The following is a 17,406-nucleotide window of genomic DNA, read 5'->3' on the forward strand; positions in this document are numbered from 1 at the left end:
CCCCCCCCCCCCCCCCCCCCCCCCCCATCCCTTGACCCGGGGATCATGACCTGAGCCGAAATCAGGAGTCAGATGCTCAAACGACGGAGCCACCCAGCCGCCCCGTATGTACTTTTTTTTTTTTAATGTTTATTTATTTTTGAAGGAGAGAAAGATAGAGTGTGATCAGGGAAGCAACAGAGAGAGAGGGAGACACAGAATCCGAAGCAGGCTCCAGGCTCTGAGCTTCAGCACAGAGCCCGAAATGGGGCTTGAACTCACAGACCACGAGATCATGACCTGAGCCGAAGTCAGACGCTCAACCGACTGAGCTGCTCAGGTGCCCCTGTCTCTTGTTTTTAATAGCACAGAGTTGGAAATCAGGCCTATGAATAGGTGAACAACTGACATACGAAATATGCTATATCCACATTACAACTTCTTTCCAGAACTAAAATGAATCAGATCTAGATGAACTGAGAGAATGATCTTGGAGAAAAAAGGGAGATGCAAAACAGCAGGTATGATAGAAGTTAGGTATGGACACCCTCCCCCAAAATTTCAGCCCACAAATTCAAATGTGCAAGAAATGATAAAATAGCACACTTCTTTCTTGTTACATAAACATTTTAAACTCCAAGCTCTCAGGGATCCTCTGTCTCCCTCTCTCTCTGCCCCTCCCCTGCTCACACGCATGCACGTGCTCTCTCTCTCTCAAAAATAAATATTAAAAAAACAAAAAACAAAAAACAAAGGGGCGCCTGGGTGGCTCAGTCGGTTAAGCATCTGACTTCAGCTCAGGTCATGATCTCACACTCCGTGAGTTCGAGCCCCGCATCGGGCTCTGCACTGACCGCTCAGAGCCTGGAGCCAGTTTTGGATTCTGTGTCTCCCTCTCTCTCTGACCCTCCCCCATTCATGCTCTGTCTCTCTCTGTCTCAAAAATAAATAAACGTTAAAAAAAAATTAAAAACAAAAAACAAAACTCCAAGCCCTCAAGTTTGTGGGAAATGAACCCTAAGTAATTCTTGAGGCATTGCTGCCCCTCACCCTCAACCCAGAATTTTACCCAGATTTTGGGCAGTGCCGAGGCTTGTGAGGGCAAGGACTGTGTCTCCGTCTTGTCCAGGTCCTCTGTATTTGGCTCAATGACCAGCAGAGAATGCCACTCAGGAAATATCTGGAAAATGCATGCGATGGTCACACAGAGGATAAGTGGCCGGGCCCGAGATCCAGACTCCTGTCCATTACTCTCTGCTGTGCAACATATGCAGCCCCGTGGGGCCCTGTGCTGGGCTGTACCACACTTGGTGATCTCCCCCTTCCTACTGAATATTGTCAAGGGAGACCCAGTGGAGAGTCAGGACTTTCACCTTCGATCACAGGTAAAAAGAAACCTCCCTCTCATGGTGTCTGTGGAAGCCACAAGGGGAGGAGCAGTCATGAGGCACTCCCACCCTTACCAGCCAGACAGCAGGGAGGTATGAGAGGAAGACTTGTAGGGAGCCGGAACTCCCACTCCTGCTAATTACCCTGAGGGCTCCCCACCCCGCTGCTTATAGTCAACTGAGGCTCAGTGGAGGGCCTGGACCTCTTTCCTCACTTGCAGTAATAAGGAAGCTCCACCATTTCCCCTGCAGGAGTGGTCTCAAAGGAAGCTACCTTAAAAAAAAAAAAAAAAGTTTAGGGGCACCTGGGTGGCCTTGTCAGTTAAGCTTCGATTTCAGTTCAGGCTGTGATCTCATGGGTGAGTTCAAGCCCTGTGTCTGGGCTCTATGCTGACAGCTCAGAGCCTGGAACCTGTGTTGTGTCTCTTCGGTTGTGTCTCTTTCTCTCTGCCCCTCCCCTGCTCGCACTCTGTCTGTCTGTCACTCTCTCTCTCCTCCCAAAAATAAATTATAAAAACATTTAAAATTTTTTTCTTTAAGTTTAAATAAGATCCAGGGTCTCCTAACATAATATCCAAAATGTCCAGGTTTCAATAAAAAAAAAAAAAATCACTCATCATGCCCAAAACAAAGTATCTTAAACTGAATGGAAAAAAAAAAAAATCACTAGATGCCAACAGCAAGATGATAAAGGCAGAATTATCTGTAAAGATTCTAAAGCAGCCATCGTAAACATGCTTCAACAAGCATTTATGAACATGCCTGAAACAAAATAAAAAATAGAGTCTCAGCAAAGAAACACTAGATAGAAAGGAGAACCGGATAGCGATTCTAGAACAATAATTGAAATAAAAAGCTCAGTGAATGGGCTCAAAAGGAGAAAGGAGAGGACAGGAAAAAAAGCCAGTGAACTGGAAGGTAAAACAATAGAAATTATCCAGTCTGAACCACAAAAACAGACTGAGGAAAAAATGAGCAGAGTGTCAGGGACGTGTGGGGCTATTTCAAAAGATCAAACATCATGTTATCAGAATGTTAGGAGAGAAGGAAGAGGGCAGAGCTGAACAAATACTCAAAGAAAACTTTCCAAATTTGGTGAAAGGCATAAAATGACAGATTCAAGAAGCTGAGTGAACTCCAAACAAGATAAATCCAAACAAGTTTACGCCAAAACACATTATGGTCAAACTTCTGAAAACTAAATAAAGGAGAAATCTTAAGAGGAGCCAGAGGAGGGGCGTCTGGGTGGCTCAGTCGGTTGAGCGTCCAACTTCAGCTCAGGTCATGATCTCACAGCTCGTGGGTTCGAGCCCCGCATCGGGCTCTGTGCTGACAGCTTGGAGCCTGGAGCCTGCTTTGGATTCTGTCTTCCTCTCTCTGCCCCTAAGCCACTCGCATTCTGTCTTTGTCTCTCTCAAAAATAAATAAACATAAAAAAAAAAAAAAAGAGTAGCCAGAGGAAAAGCAACTCCTTACCTACATGGGAAAATCAACTCAAATGAGAGCTAATTTCTCATCAGAGGCCGCAGACGCCAGAAGAGAGTGACACAACATTTTCAAGTGTTGAAATGTCAACCCAGAGTCCCATATCCAATGAAAATGTCCTTTAAGGATGTTGGAAGAAATCAGGAAATTCCCAGATAAAGGAAAACTAAGAGAATTTGTCACCAACTGATATGCTCAACTGACTTCTGGTAAAGGTGCAAAAGCAATTCAGTGGAGGAAAACTAGCTTTTTAACAAATGGGTTCTGGAGTAATTGGACATCCACAGGCAAAAAAAAAAAAAAAAAAAAAATATCTAAATCTAACATGTTATACCAAAGTTAATTCAAAATGAAAAATGCACCATGTACTTAAATATAAAACATACAACTTTTATTTATTTTAAAGTTTTATTTGTTTAAGTAATCTCTCTACCCAACGTGGGGCTCGAACTCAGAACCTCAAGATCAAAAGTCACATGCTCTTCCAACTGAGCCAGCCAGGCACCCCCAAACATAAAACTTTTAGAGAAAACAAACAAACAGATAATCTTCTGAATGTAGGGCTTGGCAAAGTGTTCAATTTGACACCAAAAGCACAATCCATTAAAGGAAATGACAGTGGCAAGAGGGGCTGGGGGTAGTGGGTAGCCTTTAACCTACATCTATATCAACACATCTGCCTCAATAAAGTAATATGGTTTGCTACAGAATATTGACGTTTTCTTAATTTGGAGTAAAATGTTTAATGTAAGTGTAAATAGGGGCTTAGATGCAAACATAGGACCAAGACAATCTCCTGGATACGATCTGCCCCACCTCCACCCTCAACAACACTGCTACCCTTCACTGGCTTGTGATCACTAGGATCTACTCTGTGTGACATGTGATAGGGATTGAGGTTACAGAAGTTAACAGGATTAGGGGCCCCTGGGTGGCTCGGTTGGTTGAGCGTCTGACTTTGGCTCACGTCATGATCTCGTGGTTCATGAGTTCGAGCCCCACGTCAGGTTCTGTTCTGACAGCTCAGAGCCTGGAGCCTGCTTCGGATTCTGTGTCCCCTCTTTCTCTGCCCCTTCCCCACTAGTGCTCTGTCTCTCTCAAAAATAAATGAACATTAAAAAAAAATGTTAAGTTAACAGGATTCTCATAATCTGATTGGTAGACACAGGAAAGAAAACTAATACTTATCAAACATCTGTGTGCCTCAAAACACTCTCCTAGGCACTTCACATTATCTAGATTATCTCACTTACTCCTCACAACCCTGGGTGGTAGCCACCATTATCCCCATTTTACAGATGTGAAGACCAGAGTTCATGGGGGAAAGGTAACTTGGCATACAGCTTGTAACTGGTATCAGGAACTGACAATAAATGTTTTTCACCATATACTACATTGCTTCTAATTCTACAGAGGTATTTATTTTCTGTACTGTCCTCTTTCCCAATCTTCTAAAGTCATTTAAAAAAATTTTTTTTTAACATTTATTTATTTTTCAGACAGAGAGAGAGAGAGCATGAATGGGGAGGGTCAGAGAGAGAGAGGGAGATACAGAATCTGAAACAGGCTGCAGGCTCTGAGCGGTCAGCACAGAGCCCGACGCGGGGCTCGAACTCACGGACCGAGAGATCACGACCTGAGCCGAAGTCGGACGCTTAACCGACTGAGCCACCCAGGCGCCCCTAAAGTCATTTTTAATAAAGACAAATAGGGTTGTTTTTTTTTTTTTTCTTTCTGTTTTTAAGGTGATGAGAGCAAGAAGGCATTATCTGGGCTTTACACATTTGAGAAATCATCAGATTCCATGTTTTCCAGCAGCTTTATTGAGATATAATTAACATAACGTAGAATTTATCCTCCATTCGTGTTAAGTGCACAATGTAATGAATTTTAGTTTATTTACAAAGTTGTACACTGTGCCACAAACTAATTTTAGAGTATTTCCATCAGCCTCAACAGAAACCTCATGCTACATTCACTCCTCATTTCCACTCAGCCCACTCATCTATATAGATTTGACTTTTCTGAACCCTTCATATAATTGAAATCATACGTGTTTTGTATATAGCTTTTTCCATTTAGCATAATGTTTTCAAGGTTCATCATAGCTACAAAGTATTCCATTGTATGGATATGCCACATTTTGTTTATCCACTTTTTTTTTTTTTTAGATCCATCCAATTCACAGATTTTTGGTTACTGTGAATAATGCTGCTATGAACATTTGTTTATATGTCTTTGTACGGACAAACGTATTCATTTCTTCTGGGTAGATACCTACGATTGAAATTGTTGGATCACATAGTGAGTCTATGTTTAACTTTTCTTCTAGGGATACATTTATTTATTTTTTAAAGTTTATTTATTTATTTTGAGAGTGAGTGAGAGTGGAGGAGGGGCAGGGAGAGAAATCCCAAGCAGGCTCTGTGTTGTCAGCACAGAGCCCAACGTGGGGCTCGATCTCCCCAACCGTGAGATCGTGACCTGAGCCGAGATGGAGAATCAGATGCTTAACGGACTGAGCCACCCAGACGTCCCTACGATTAACTTTTTAAGAAACTGCCAGACTGGTTTCCGACATGGCTGCATTATTTCACATTCCCGCCAGCAGTGAAGGAGAGTTCCAATTTCTCCACATCCTCGCCAACACTGACTATTGTTTCTCTTCTGTTCTGGGCATTCGAGTGGGTGAGAAATGGCATGTTGTTATGGTTTTGACTTGTGTTTACCTAATGACTAACAATGCTGAGTGTCTTTTCATGTTATTTGTTGATCGTTGTGGCTCTTCTTTGGAGAAATAGCTATTCACATCCTTTGCCCATTAAAAGAATAAGACTTTTGGGGCGCCTGGGTGGCGCAGTCGGTTAAGCGTCCGACTTCAGCCAGGTCACGATCTCGCGGTCCGTGAGTTCGAGCCCCGCGTCAGGCTCTGGGCTGATGGCTCAGAGCCTGGAGCCTGTTTCCGATTCTGAGTCTCCCTCTCTCTCTGACCCTCTCCCGTTCATGCTCTGTCTCTCTCTGTCCCAAAAATAAATAAACGTTGAAAAAAAAAAACTTTAAAAAAAAAATTAAAAACAAAACAAAAAAAAAAGAATAAGACTTTGGGGCGCCTGGGTGGCTCAGTCAGTTGAACGTCCGGCTTCGGCTCAGGTCATGATCTCACAGTCTGTGAGTTCGAGCCCCACATTGGGCTCTGTGCTGATAGCTCAGAGCCTGGAGCCTGCTTCAGATTCTGTGTCCCCCTCTCTCTCTGCCCCTCCCCTACTCATGCTCTGTCTCTCTCTGTCTCAGAAATAAACATTAAAAAAAAAAAAAGAATAAGACTTTATTTTTTGGAGCAGTTTTAGTTTCACAGCCAAACTGAGTGGAAAGTACAAAGATTTCTCATATACCCCTTCCCCCACCCCCCACCCCCAGACTCCCCTACTATCAATATCCCCCATCACAGCGCAACATTCGGTACAATCGGTGAACGCTGACATATCATTGTCATCCAAAGCCCATAGTTTGCATTTCGGTTCACTCTATTGGTTTGGACAAAGGTATATGACATGTATCTACCACTATAATATCATACAGAGTCTCATTGGCCTAAAAATCCTGTGTTGCGCCTATTCATTCATTGATTCCCCCCACACCCTCCTCGCCAGCCCCTAGCAACCAATGATCTTTTTATTGTCTCCATAGTTTCGTCTTTTTCCGTTAAGCCTTGTAGCTGGAATTATACCGTATACAGCCTTTCCAGGTTGGCTTTTTTCACTTAGTAATATCCGTTTAACTGTCCCCCGTGCCTTTTCACGGCTCGATAGCTCATCTCTTTCCAACGCTAAAGAACACTCCACTGTCCGGATGTACAAAAGTGTATTTACCCATTCACCTCCTAAAGGACTTCTTGGTTGCTCCCAAGTTTGGGGAATTATGAATAAAGCGGCTGTAAACCTCTGTGTGCAGGTTTTGGGGTGGACAAAAGTTTTCAACTCCTACCCATCACACCAAGGAGCGCGATCGCGAGATCATATGGTAAGAGCGCGATCACTTTTGTGAGAAACCGCCAAGCCGACTTCCACAGTGGCTGTATGATTCTGCATTCTCACCAGCGATGAGAGGGAGCTCCTTCCTGCTGCTCCACATCCTCACTGCCATGTGGTGCTGTCACCCTGGCTTGTTTTTAAATTGGGCTATTTGTCTTTTTATTGTCGAGTTGTAAGAATCTTTTACATGTTCTAGATATAAGTGCTTTATAGAATATATGATTGGCAAATAGTTTCTCCCCAGTTTGTGGGTGTTTTAGGGGCCTTTTTTTTTTCATTGAAAAAAAATAATAATTCATGATAGCTACTAAATTCACGATAGTGGTTACTCCTGGAGGAGGCAGGAGCATGGAGCGGGTTAGACTGCGGCAAGGAGATATAATGATGTAGGTGCTGTGAGAGACAGAGCACAGACTCCGGGGTCAGCTCCTGGGTCTCAAACCAACCCTGTCAAGTAACTTCAGCTCTCCGTCTCAGTTTTCTCATCTGTAAAATGGGTCTAACAGTGCTTATTCCACTGGTGTGGTGTGATGCATAAACAAGTTAATGCCCCTGGAGAACTTAAGCCAGTGGCTGTCAAGAACACAGTATGCTTATGTAAACTTCTTAAGGTGGGCACGGAGGTTCTGAAGTTTCCATTTTCTTATAACGCTTTAAACTTGAAGACGGTGCATGCTTTCTTTTAACGCACTGCACACTTAAATTCACAGATTCATTTTAAAAGGTACTACAGGAACAAAAATCTGATTCTTAACACTTTCGAATGGGAAAGCCTGGGACAGATGCCAGGGCCATGTTCCATGCTGGCTGACCTCAGCCCTGGCTCCTGCTCCTCCCCCAACACACTCACAAGGTGCCTCCCAGCTGCGCTTGGAGGTCAGGACAGGAGGGTCACATCAGGTAGCAGGTGGCCCAGACCCTACACCTCAGTTTCCTCACCTCTAGAAAAGGGGTGCTAACAGAACCTCTCTGATCCATGAGTTTAAATACGACCAGGGAGAATACCTAGTGCACGTTAACTGTTACTTTTCCCTTGGCACGTCAGGGCTCCCCGGGATGGTCAGGGGTAACCTCAATGCCAGCAACGACGGGGATACCCAGGATGGATAATGCAAGGCTCCTTCCAGCCCCAAATTTCTAGGCTGTTTTTCAGAGAGATCCACAGTTTGGCATGAAAATGTTCTTGCATAAAATGGGGCTGATGATAGAACCTACCTTCCCGGGGTGTGGAGAAGCGCCCCGAAGCTAATGGCCAGGAAAACGCTTTGGCATCTACACAGCCCTTGCAGAGTTGGTTTATAGGGGAAAAAAAAAATGTCGCAGAAAAACCGCACAGGGGCCAGGCCATCGCCACGACAGCCCAGGCGCCACGTGTGCCTCCGCCGCCCTTTGGGGCCGCTGCCAGCGCCGCGAGGCTGACCGGCGAAGCTCTGCGACGCCCGCGCGCCCCCAGGCGCAACCAAAGGAGCGAGGCGGGCAGGTGGCCGGCGCCACGCTGGGGGAGGCCGGGCAGCCGCTCGACGGCCACCCTGGCGCTCGAGCGTCCCCTGGCGGCGCGATTATGCCACGCTTAGGACAACCAGTGTCTGAGCCGAAGTTTCCGCACAGGAGCATGCGCAGCCCCCAGCGGCCATCACCGAGGCCTCCCAGCCAATCAGAGAGCCCGACAGCTCTCCTCCCGCCTACCCGTGACGTTTAGGGGCATGGCGTTCAGTTTTAGCCAATGAGAAAAGATTTTCGTCCTTAGGCCGTACTCGCGGGGGGGGTTTCTTTAGCAAGATGGCGGCGAGCGGCCTCCGGCGAGCTGCCGTTGCGGCTCCCACTTCAGTGAAACCCATTTTTAGTCGGGACATGAACGAAGCCAAGCGGAGGGTGCGCGAGTTGTACCGCGCCTGGTATCGAGAGGTGCCGAACACTGGTGAGAGGCAGCGGCGCACGCGGGGCTCCGGATGCAGCCGCCCAAGGTCGCAGCCGTCCTGGCCTCCCAATTCTCCCAGGACGAGCTGAGGTCACCGACTTGGGAACAGGCGACTCTGGGTGCTTCAGGGGAGGAGGGTCCCTCGAGCATTAGTGGACCGGATCTGGCGGCCGCGCCCGAGTCAGACCAGCCGTGCCCCGCATCCGGATCGCGCTTCTAGGCGCCCTGGGCGCTTTGGCCCTTTAGTAATTCTTACCGAACCCGTGGGAGGGAAAGCAGGGACTGTCATTGACGTGCTTCATTTTACAGATGAGGCACCTAGAGGCGAAGTGACGCCCCTGAGGCCCAGAGCCAGCTCTTGTTGGATCTGGAACCCAAAGTCAACCGTAGAGTTCCTGAATATTTATATGTACAGGTGCCCATTAGGTCATGTAAACAAAGTGGCCATAGGACTTGAGCGATCATCCCCCCACACAAAAACAGACAACCAGAGAAGGGACGTGATTTTCCCAAGGTCATCCAGTTAAGTCAGTGATGCCTCTTCCAGTCCAGGTGAGATGAGTGTCCTCCCGTTTCCAGTTTCCCAAGCTTGTTCCCTAGATCTGTCTGTGTATAGTATTTCTCAGGAACTCCTCCCCCACCCCACTAATGGCCTGCTCCCTACTACTTCCCTGTCCCCTGCCTTCACTTAGGTGTCGGAGAACCAATCTGTTCACCTGAAGGGTTGAAATAGAAGCTCCCTGGGTACAGAGATTCTATTTTCTTATTTTGGTATTCCCCCTCGGTGCTGCCTGTTGTACTTAATGAAAGGAAGATTGGGGGAAATTCCACTAAACCGTCAAGGGCAGTACAAATGTCATTGAATGGGCTGTCGATATTTTATTTAGTTGATTTGATTTAGTTTAGTTTAATGTGGACTGTCACTGCCAGTCTGAGAGGGGAGGTGTTTTTAAGCGAGTTGGAGCATAATAGCGCCCTTCTGGGCTGCCTCTTCCCTGCCTGTGAGAAGCAATCGAATGTGGTGGTTACAGAGACTTGCCTCCAGACCTTGCCCCTTAATATAGCTGTATGACCTTGAGCAAATTATTTCATCTTGCTATGCCTCAAGTTTCCTCATCTGTAAAATGAGCATCATGATAGTACCTTCTTCAGAGAGTAGCCCTTATTAAATAGGAAATATGTCTAAAGTGCTTAGGGTAAGTCCTGGCACTTAGTTAGGCATGCATTGAATGTTGGCTGCTACTGTTATTGTTATTGTTATTATTATTATCACTGTTATTTATAGCAGGAGCCTCCATGCAGAATCCAGTTTTTTGGTTTTTTTTTTTCATCTTTATTTATTTATTTTCGAGAGAGAGCAAGAGAGGGATAGAGAGGGAGAGAGAGAGAATCCCAGACAGGCTCCGGCGCTGGATCTCACAAACCATTAGATCATGACCCCAGCTAAAATCAAGAGTCAGATGCTTAACTGAGCCACCCAGATGCCCCAGAATCCAATTTTTTTGATATATGAGAACTGTTTGTTCCCCATTGTCCCTGACTTTTTGAGAGGTTGCCAATGACCAGAACTTAGACCCACAGGATACTAGGGAGGGAGAAACTTGAGTGCACTGCTGGTTTGGGGACTGCAAATTTAAATGCCTTCAGGGGGCAGGTGGATAATAGGTATAGGGGAGTGACTGTAGCAAGGGTGTGCGGATGTGGGGGGGGGCGGTGTATTCAATTGCAGATGTTTAAAAACAATGTTTGCCTGGCAGAATACTTCTGTGAGTGTCCAGAACCCTTTCTTGTTGCAGAGGGGAGCAGGAGGTGCGGAACGAGACCCAGATGCAGGAAGAATGGTTTGCATAGGGTTAAAAAAAAAAAAATCCGGTGGCTGAGTTGAGGATAGATCCACTTATCCACCCTCAGGAACCAGCTCTTTTTAAACCATCCCCTCCCAGGAATTCCCCACAAATACTGTTCGGGAAGATAAACCCAGAGTCAGAAAGGTCCTGACAGGAGGAGCCTAGAGAGCAAGGGAAGGGATGAGAGGGAAGGGGCTAAGGGGGTGGTACATTCTTATGGGGAGGATTGGTGGTCTGTAGCTGGTCAGTTGCTCAGGCCTGTGTCTACACCAATGTCATACTGTCCATCATTGGGATTCCAGCTGAGGAACCAAAGCAAAGAATTGGGAATAAGTAATAGCATTTATAGTAACTAACGTTTATTGAATTGCATACATAGAGCCCAGCATTATGCTAAATGCTTTACATTGCTTTCTTTTAGGGTAGGTTCTGATCGTTTCCCTGTCTTTCAGAGAAGAAAACCGAGGCATGTAAATGTATCTCACATCACACCATTAGTAAGGGGAGGAGCGTGACATAGGAGACCCTGACTGTCCAGCTGTTACACCTGGCTCCTGCTGTGGTTTTCCCTGAATCTCAGGGGACCCAGTTATGCCGCACTTGGAGAGCAGCCACGTGCCTGGGTGGTGGCTGCCTTGCATGGGAACACAGGGACTGAACTACCTGCCGAATCCCTCCACTGAAAAAGTATTAACCTGAGGCTTGGTGGTTACAGAACAGGAGACTTTCTGTAGAAACCATTTAATTTCCATTTCATCGGGTATCTCTTGTACTACAGGGTCAGTACTAAATGCTTAGAGATACAAATGTGAATAAAACAACCCTGCCTTCAGGGGTCTTATGGACTAGTCAGGAAGATCGGCATATATCCAGATTATTAAAACTTAAAATAGATATATGGGGAATAAGTGCTGAAAATTTTAACAACTAACATTTGCATTAGCTTTACTGTTTACAAGATGTTGTCACTTGAGTTTTGCCATGGTCCTATAAAGGAATTAAGTCAGAGGTTATTTTTCTTTCCTATTTAAAAAAATTTTTTTAATATTTATTTTTGAAGGAGAGAGAGAGACAGCGTGAGTGGGGGAGGGGCAGAGAGAGGGAGACACAGAATCCGAAGCAGGCTCCAGGCTCTGAGCTGTCAGCACAGAGCCGGACACGGGGCTCGAACCCATAAACCACGAGATCATGACCTGAGCCGAAGTCAGAGGCCCAACCAACTGAGCCTCCCAGGTGCCCCATTCTTTCCTATTTTTAATTTTTTTAATTTTTCTTTTCAAAAAAATTTTTTTAATGTTTTTATTTATTTTTGAGACAGAGAGCATGAGCAGGGGAGGGGCAGAGAGAGGGGGAGGCACAGAATCTGAAGCCGGCTCCAGGCTCTGAGCTGTCAGCACAGAGCCCGACGCGGGGCTCGAACTCACGGAGTGTGAGATCATGACCTGAGCCGAAGTCGGACGCTCAACCGACTGAACCACCCAGGTGCCCCTCTTTCCTATTTTTTAGATGAGGAAACAGGCTAAGGAGGCTGTACCCTAGGTAAGGTCATAGTTCACAGAGGTGTGGAGACCTTACCCAGCTTGTTTGACCCCTGAGCCCATGCTCTTTTCCAGCACACTGGGCTGCCTTCCCATCTAAGGATCTCCCAGCGCCTGTTACGAACGCTACCAAGATGAATTGGAGCAAACAGCTGAGAACCATATCACTGTCTTCCTTTCTTAATGTGTCAGAGCCTTTCTGACTCAGAAAAACCTTAACAGTAACTTTGGGAAAACACACAGAGGCTGTAGAAAAGGCACCTTCATCCAGAAGGGCCACATTGATGTCTTCCTCTTGAGCCTCTCAGATCTTTCAAATTGCAGTTTAAATATTCAGAATTTGAAGAATAAGCCAAAGAGCAGTTGGAATTAATTTATACCAGGGTTTCTTGACCCATTTGTGCTGGATAATTCTTTGTTCTGGGGGCGGTCCTGTGCATTGTAGATTAACAACATCTCTGGCCTCTACCCACTGGATGCCAGTGACACTCTCTCCTTGGTTGTGACAACCAAAAGTGCCCCCAGACATTGCCAAATGTTCTGGTGGGCAAAATCATTGCTGGTTTAAGAACCACCGAGCTAGACCAAAGAACAATTCTGCAGGCTGTAGCTATTTACCTCCCGCAGCCTTTCTCACTGGTGGGGGGCATGTTTAAGGGGTTGGGATGGGAGGAGGGAGATTAGGAGAAAGCTATGGAACTTGTCTCTCTAGAGACAAGGGTTCTTAACCTCAGACGATGGGCATTCAGGGATCTGTGAACTGACACTGTAAGGAAAACTTGGCGTTTGTGCCTGTGAACATTTTCCTGAGGAGAAGGTTTGTCCACCTGATGCCCTGGTGTGTGGTTCAGGAGGTCATGAGGAATGAGAGCGGATGGACACCAGCTCCCCTGGTACAGAGGGACCTTGTTTTTTTAAACTCCCAAGGTGGGACAGGAATCTAGTATAAAAATGCAGGAGAGATAAGCACTGACAGCAGGGGAAGATTCCTCATATTCATTTCCTTTAAAAAGCACCAGATTGTAAATTAAGAAAAACAGGGGCTTTTGGGTGGCCCAGTCAGTTAAGAGTCAGACTCTTGAGGGGCGCCTGGGTGGCTCAGTCAGTTAAGCATCTGACTTTGGCTCAGGTCATGATCTCACGATTAGTGGGTTCGAGCCCCGTGTCGGGCTCTGTGCTGACAGCTCGGAGCCTGGAGCCTGCTTCAGATTCTGTGTCTCCTTCTCTCTCTGCCCCTCCCCAGCTTGTACTCTGTCTCTCTCGCTCTTAAAAATAAATAAACATTTAAAAAGTTGAAAAAAAAATGTTAAGAAAAAGAGTCAGACTCTTGATTTCCACTTGGGTCGTGATCTCACGGTTCGTGGGTTTAAGCCCAGCATCAGGCTCTGCACTAACAGTGTGGAGTCTGCTTGGGATTTTCTCTCTCTGCCCCTCCCTGCTGGCACACTCTATCTCAAGATAAATAAACTTAAAAAAAAAAAAAATAGAAAATTAAACATTAAAAACACTAAACCTGGATTCCAGGTCCAGGTTTGCCAATAGTATGACATCAGGCAGGTACCCACAGTGCTGTAGGCCCCAATCTCCCCAAGTGGAAAGGTTCTAAGTTCCTGGGTGCTTGTTGGTTTGCATTTATTTTTGTGTCTCTGTCTTATTATCCCTGTGTTTCCTCTTTTCTAAAATTCCTACTATGATACTGACTGTGGTGGGAACCTAGATTTAGAGCATCGACCATTTCTCGTGGTGCCAGTACTCCCACCACGATTGATTTTAAGCTGCCAAAGTGAAGTCACTGAAGGCTGATTTGGGAAGAGAGCCTCCATGAGAGCCAGCTCCATCACACCGCTGGAACCGAGTTGAACTCTTTCCAGTGGGAGTAATTTCTCTCCTCTGTTAACACCTATGAAGCTGGGATACAGCTTCTCCTATTAGATTTCCACTGTTGATTACTCCCTGGTTGGATCAGCATGGCATGGGATTTCCCTCAGCAGAAGCCTTATTTTTCTAACACTGTCGCTAAATTAGGAGTAGAGTTAAAGACTCACACTTTATTGTTGATTAATTCAGTCACTACATAGCCCTCATGGTTTTCGGAGCTGGCTTTGAGAATCCTGTAGACTAGAGTGGACATGTCCCAGGAATGGCCACAATGCAAGGGATCCTCACCAAATGAGCACACAGGTCTCCTCAACCACAGGCTCATTTCTAGACTGTGAGCCTTGTTTATGCTGTTCACTCAGCCTAATGCGCCCCCTCTTCCTAACTCCACCTAACACACAAGGCCCTGTTCGTGCCCTTGTTGTCATCAGCAAATCCACTGAAGGCTGACTTCCAGAGGACGGGAACACAAATGACTAAAACCAAATTTTCAAAGGACATAACATGGGCCTCCTCTGAAGTCCCAGGTCCCTAAGTCTGTGCCACTATTTTAGGCACTTCGGGGTTGCTGAATATGGTGATTTTTCTTTGTATTCGTGGGTGGCTACCTCTGACTATAGAGTTTAAGAGAGTAGGAGTCCCATCGTAAACTACTCCTTCCTTCCCCCGAGTAACCTAATGTGGTGGTCGTCCCTGACTGGACTGAAGCCCCTCCTCTCTGCACAAACACTCAGCAGGCTCCTTCAACCCTAAGCTTGTGTGCTGCACAGACCTATACCCCCATCACTGTCGGTTAATTTCAACCCTGTCCTCTTTTGCCAGTTGTTCTATGTAATAATCATGCTAACGTTTTTGAGAGCTTATTCCATGCCAGGCATGTTCTAAGCATCTTGTGTCGTCTCCAGGAATCCACAATGGCTCTGGGGTTATACATGCTCTTTTTTTTTTTTTTTAATTTTTTAAGTTTATTTATTCACTGAGAGAGAGCACAAGCAGGGGAGAGGCAGAGAGAGGGAGGGAGAGAGAATCCCAAGCAGGCTCTACACTGTCAGTGCAAAGCCCGATGTGGGGCTTGAACCCACGAACCGTGAGATTATGACCTGGGCCAAAGGCAGATGCTTAACCGACTGAGCCACCCAGGCACCTCGCTCTTTTTTTTTTTTTAAATTTTTTTTTTTAACATTTATTTATTATTGAGAGACAGCACGAGCAGAGGAGGGCCAGAGAGAGGAGGAGACACCGAATCCCAAGCAGGCTCCAGGCTCTGAGCTGTCAGCACAGAGCCTCACGCGGGGCTTGAACCCACAAACCGTGAGATCACGACCTGAGCCAAAGTCAGACAGTTAACCGACTGAGCCACCCAGGCACCCCAGGGGATTATACGTGCTCTTAATCATCCTCATTCACTCAGAAATAAATACTCTCAGGCACAGAGAAGTTAACGTACGCACGATCATGTAGGTGACAAGTTGACAGAGCTGGGGTTTGAAGCCAGGTTGTTGATATTCAAACTACACTATGCTGCCTCGGGTCTGGTCTCCTCAAACAAACTAAACTCCTTGAGAGCAAGCGCCGTGTCTCACTCTTCTCTGCAGCCTCAAGCACCTAGTTTAGGGTCAAGCAAATACTTGGTGAATGAAACGAATGGGGAACCTGTTTGTGTCTATGAATATCCACTGACTCAATTTTTGTAAAACATGTCTTGATCATATAGTTTCTACCCTGAATCATGTTTTCTCTTTAGTGCACTTATTCCAGCTAGACATCACCGTGAAACAGGGACGGGATAAAGTCCGAGAAATGTTCATGAAGAATGCCCACGTCACGGACCCCAGGGTGGTTGATCTTCTGGTCATTAAGGTAACTGATCCCTCCCGGACTGACTTAAAAGAGCAGCCACCTTATCCAGAGCTTCTCAGTCATCCCGTTTGTCTCCCAAGCCTGAAAAGCAACTACTAGGTCAGCTACTTTTGCTTAGGGTTTCAAAGAAATAGATGAACTTAGAGGTTATCACCTCTAAGATTGTTCAAGAAAAAAAAAAAAAAAAACACTGGGGTTTGCATTTTTAAAACAGATGAGGAAAACATTTAAAAATTTTTAAAAAGGAGGGGGAGGCGCGTGGGTGGCTCAGTTGGTTAAGTGTCCGACTTCCGCTCAGGTCATGATCTCACAGTTCGTGCACTGAGTCCCACGTTGGGCTCTGTGCTGACAGCTCAGAGCCTGGAGCCTGCTTTGGATTCTGTGACTCCCTCTCTCTGCCCCTCCCACGATCTCACTCTGTCTCTCTCTCTCTCTCTGAAAAATAAATAAACATTAAAAAAATTTTTTTTTTACATAAAAAACAATTTGGAAAGTTTGAAATCTTCTTGAACCTCCTTCCTGGAAGTTACTGCTTCACTGGGTTGCTGCTTACAGCTGGAAGAGGCAGGCAGGTTAGCTGAGCCCTGTGTACATAGTTCAAATCCCAGACCTGATTCTATATCTCCAGTCAGTCACATTAGCATCAGTGCATACTTTAGCACGGACCAGTACACCGCATGGAATGTTAAGCAGAAACCGGCCAGTCAGGTTAGGCAGTCATGGGGGAGGGGCCTACTGACCTGGGAGGCTCTCCCCTTGGAATCAGTTAGCTACAGAGTTAAAGAATATTGGAGAGGCCTTAGAGGTCAGCTAGTACAACCACCTCGTTTTCCAGATGCCGAAATGTGGTCTAGACCAAGGATGTTACTTGCCCAGAGTCACTCGACAAGTCCGTGCAGAGCAGAGCACAGAATCCTGGCCTGTATGGTGGTATTCTTTCCAGCCACTCTGACTGAACACCTCTCCCCTCACCTGTGCAGGGAAAGATGGAACTGGAGGAAACAATTAACGTCTGGAAGCAGCGGACACACGTTATGCGGTTCTTCCATGAAACAGAAGCGCCGAGGCCGACGGATTTCCTGTCCAAGTTCTACATTGGCCATGACCCGTGACTCAGTGGAAAGGTGCATGTTGACATTTAGATATTTTAGAACACAAATAAACTCAGTATGTGGTGGTCACTTCCTAATAGAATTCCACTGGTGAGCCAGGGGGAAGTTCTCCTTCTGCAGTCTCTCTCCCTTTTTGCCTGAACAAGTGGGGTCTTAGTATACACACCACCTGTTCTTTCCCTTTCCTCAAGTGTGGTGTTTCCTATAAATCAGACTCTCTTTTCTCAGAGCCTTGCATGTCAGTAAACAGGAAGGATGAGGCCATCTGCTCAGAAACCAGCATTCCGGGTGTAAGGCTGGATGACTCTGTTAATTTAGCTGTGTTTCCACAGCCTCCAGGATAGCTTGGTGTCACGGCACAGATTATCCA

At 46.1% G+C, this 17,406-nt stretch overlaps 2 protein-coding genes across 2 annotated transcripts in view; one reads left to right on the forward strand and one right to left on the reverse strand.

Moving 5' to 3' along the window:
• LOC121040242 (uncharacterized) overlaps window positions 1-1,331 on the reverse strand; it is an 18,289-nt gene extending 16,958 nt beyond the window's left edge. The window contains exon 1 of the mRNA XM_040490667.1: window positions 1,049-1,331. The gene's annotated coding sequence lies outside the window, so the exon portion shown is untranslated. The remainder of the gene's footprint in view (window positions 1-1,048) is intronic.
• Window positions 1,332-8,631: 7,300 nt separating this feature from the next.
• Window positions 8,632-17,113, forward strand: NDUFA6 (NADH:ubiquinone oxidoreductase subunit A6). The gene is made up of 3 exons (XM_040490676.1): window positions 8,632-8,801; window positions 15,809-15,924; window positions 16,905-17,113. Exons 1-3 carry the CDS (start codon window positions 8,663-8,665, stop codon window positions 17,034-17,036), a joined length of 387 nt encoding a protein of 128 aa, XP_040346610.1. The 5' UTR covers window positions 8,632-8,662; the 3' UTR covers window positions 17,037-17,113.
• The last annotated feature ends 293 nt before the right edge of the window (window positions 17,114-17,406 follow it).

The sequence above is a fragment of the Herpailurus yagouaroundi genome, unplaced genomic scaffold (genome assembly GCF_014898765.1).
Source record: "Herpailurus yagouaroundi ecotype Mexico unplaced genomic scaffold, PumYag 182, whole genome shotgun sequence".
Lineage (NCBI taxonomy): Eukaryota > Metazoa > Chordata > Mammalia > Carnivora > Felidae > Herpailurus > Herpailurus yagouaroundi.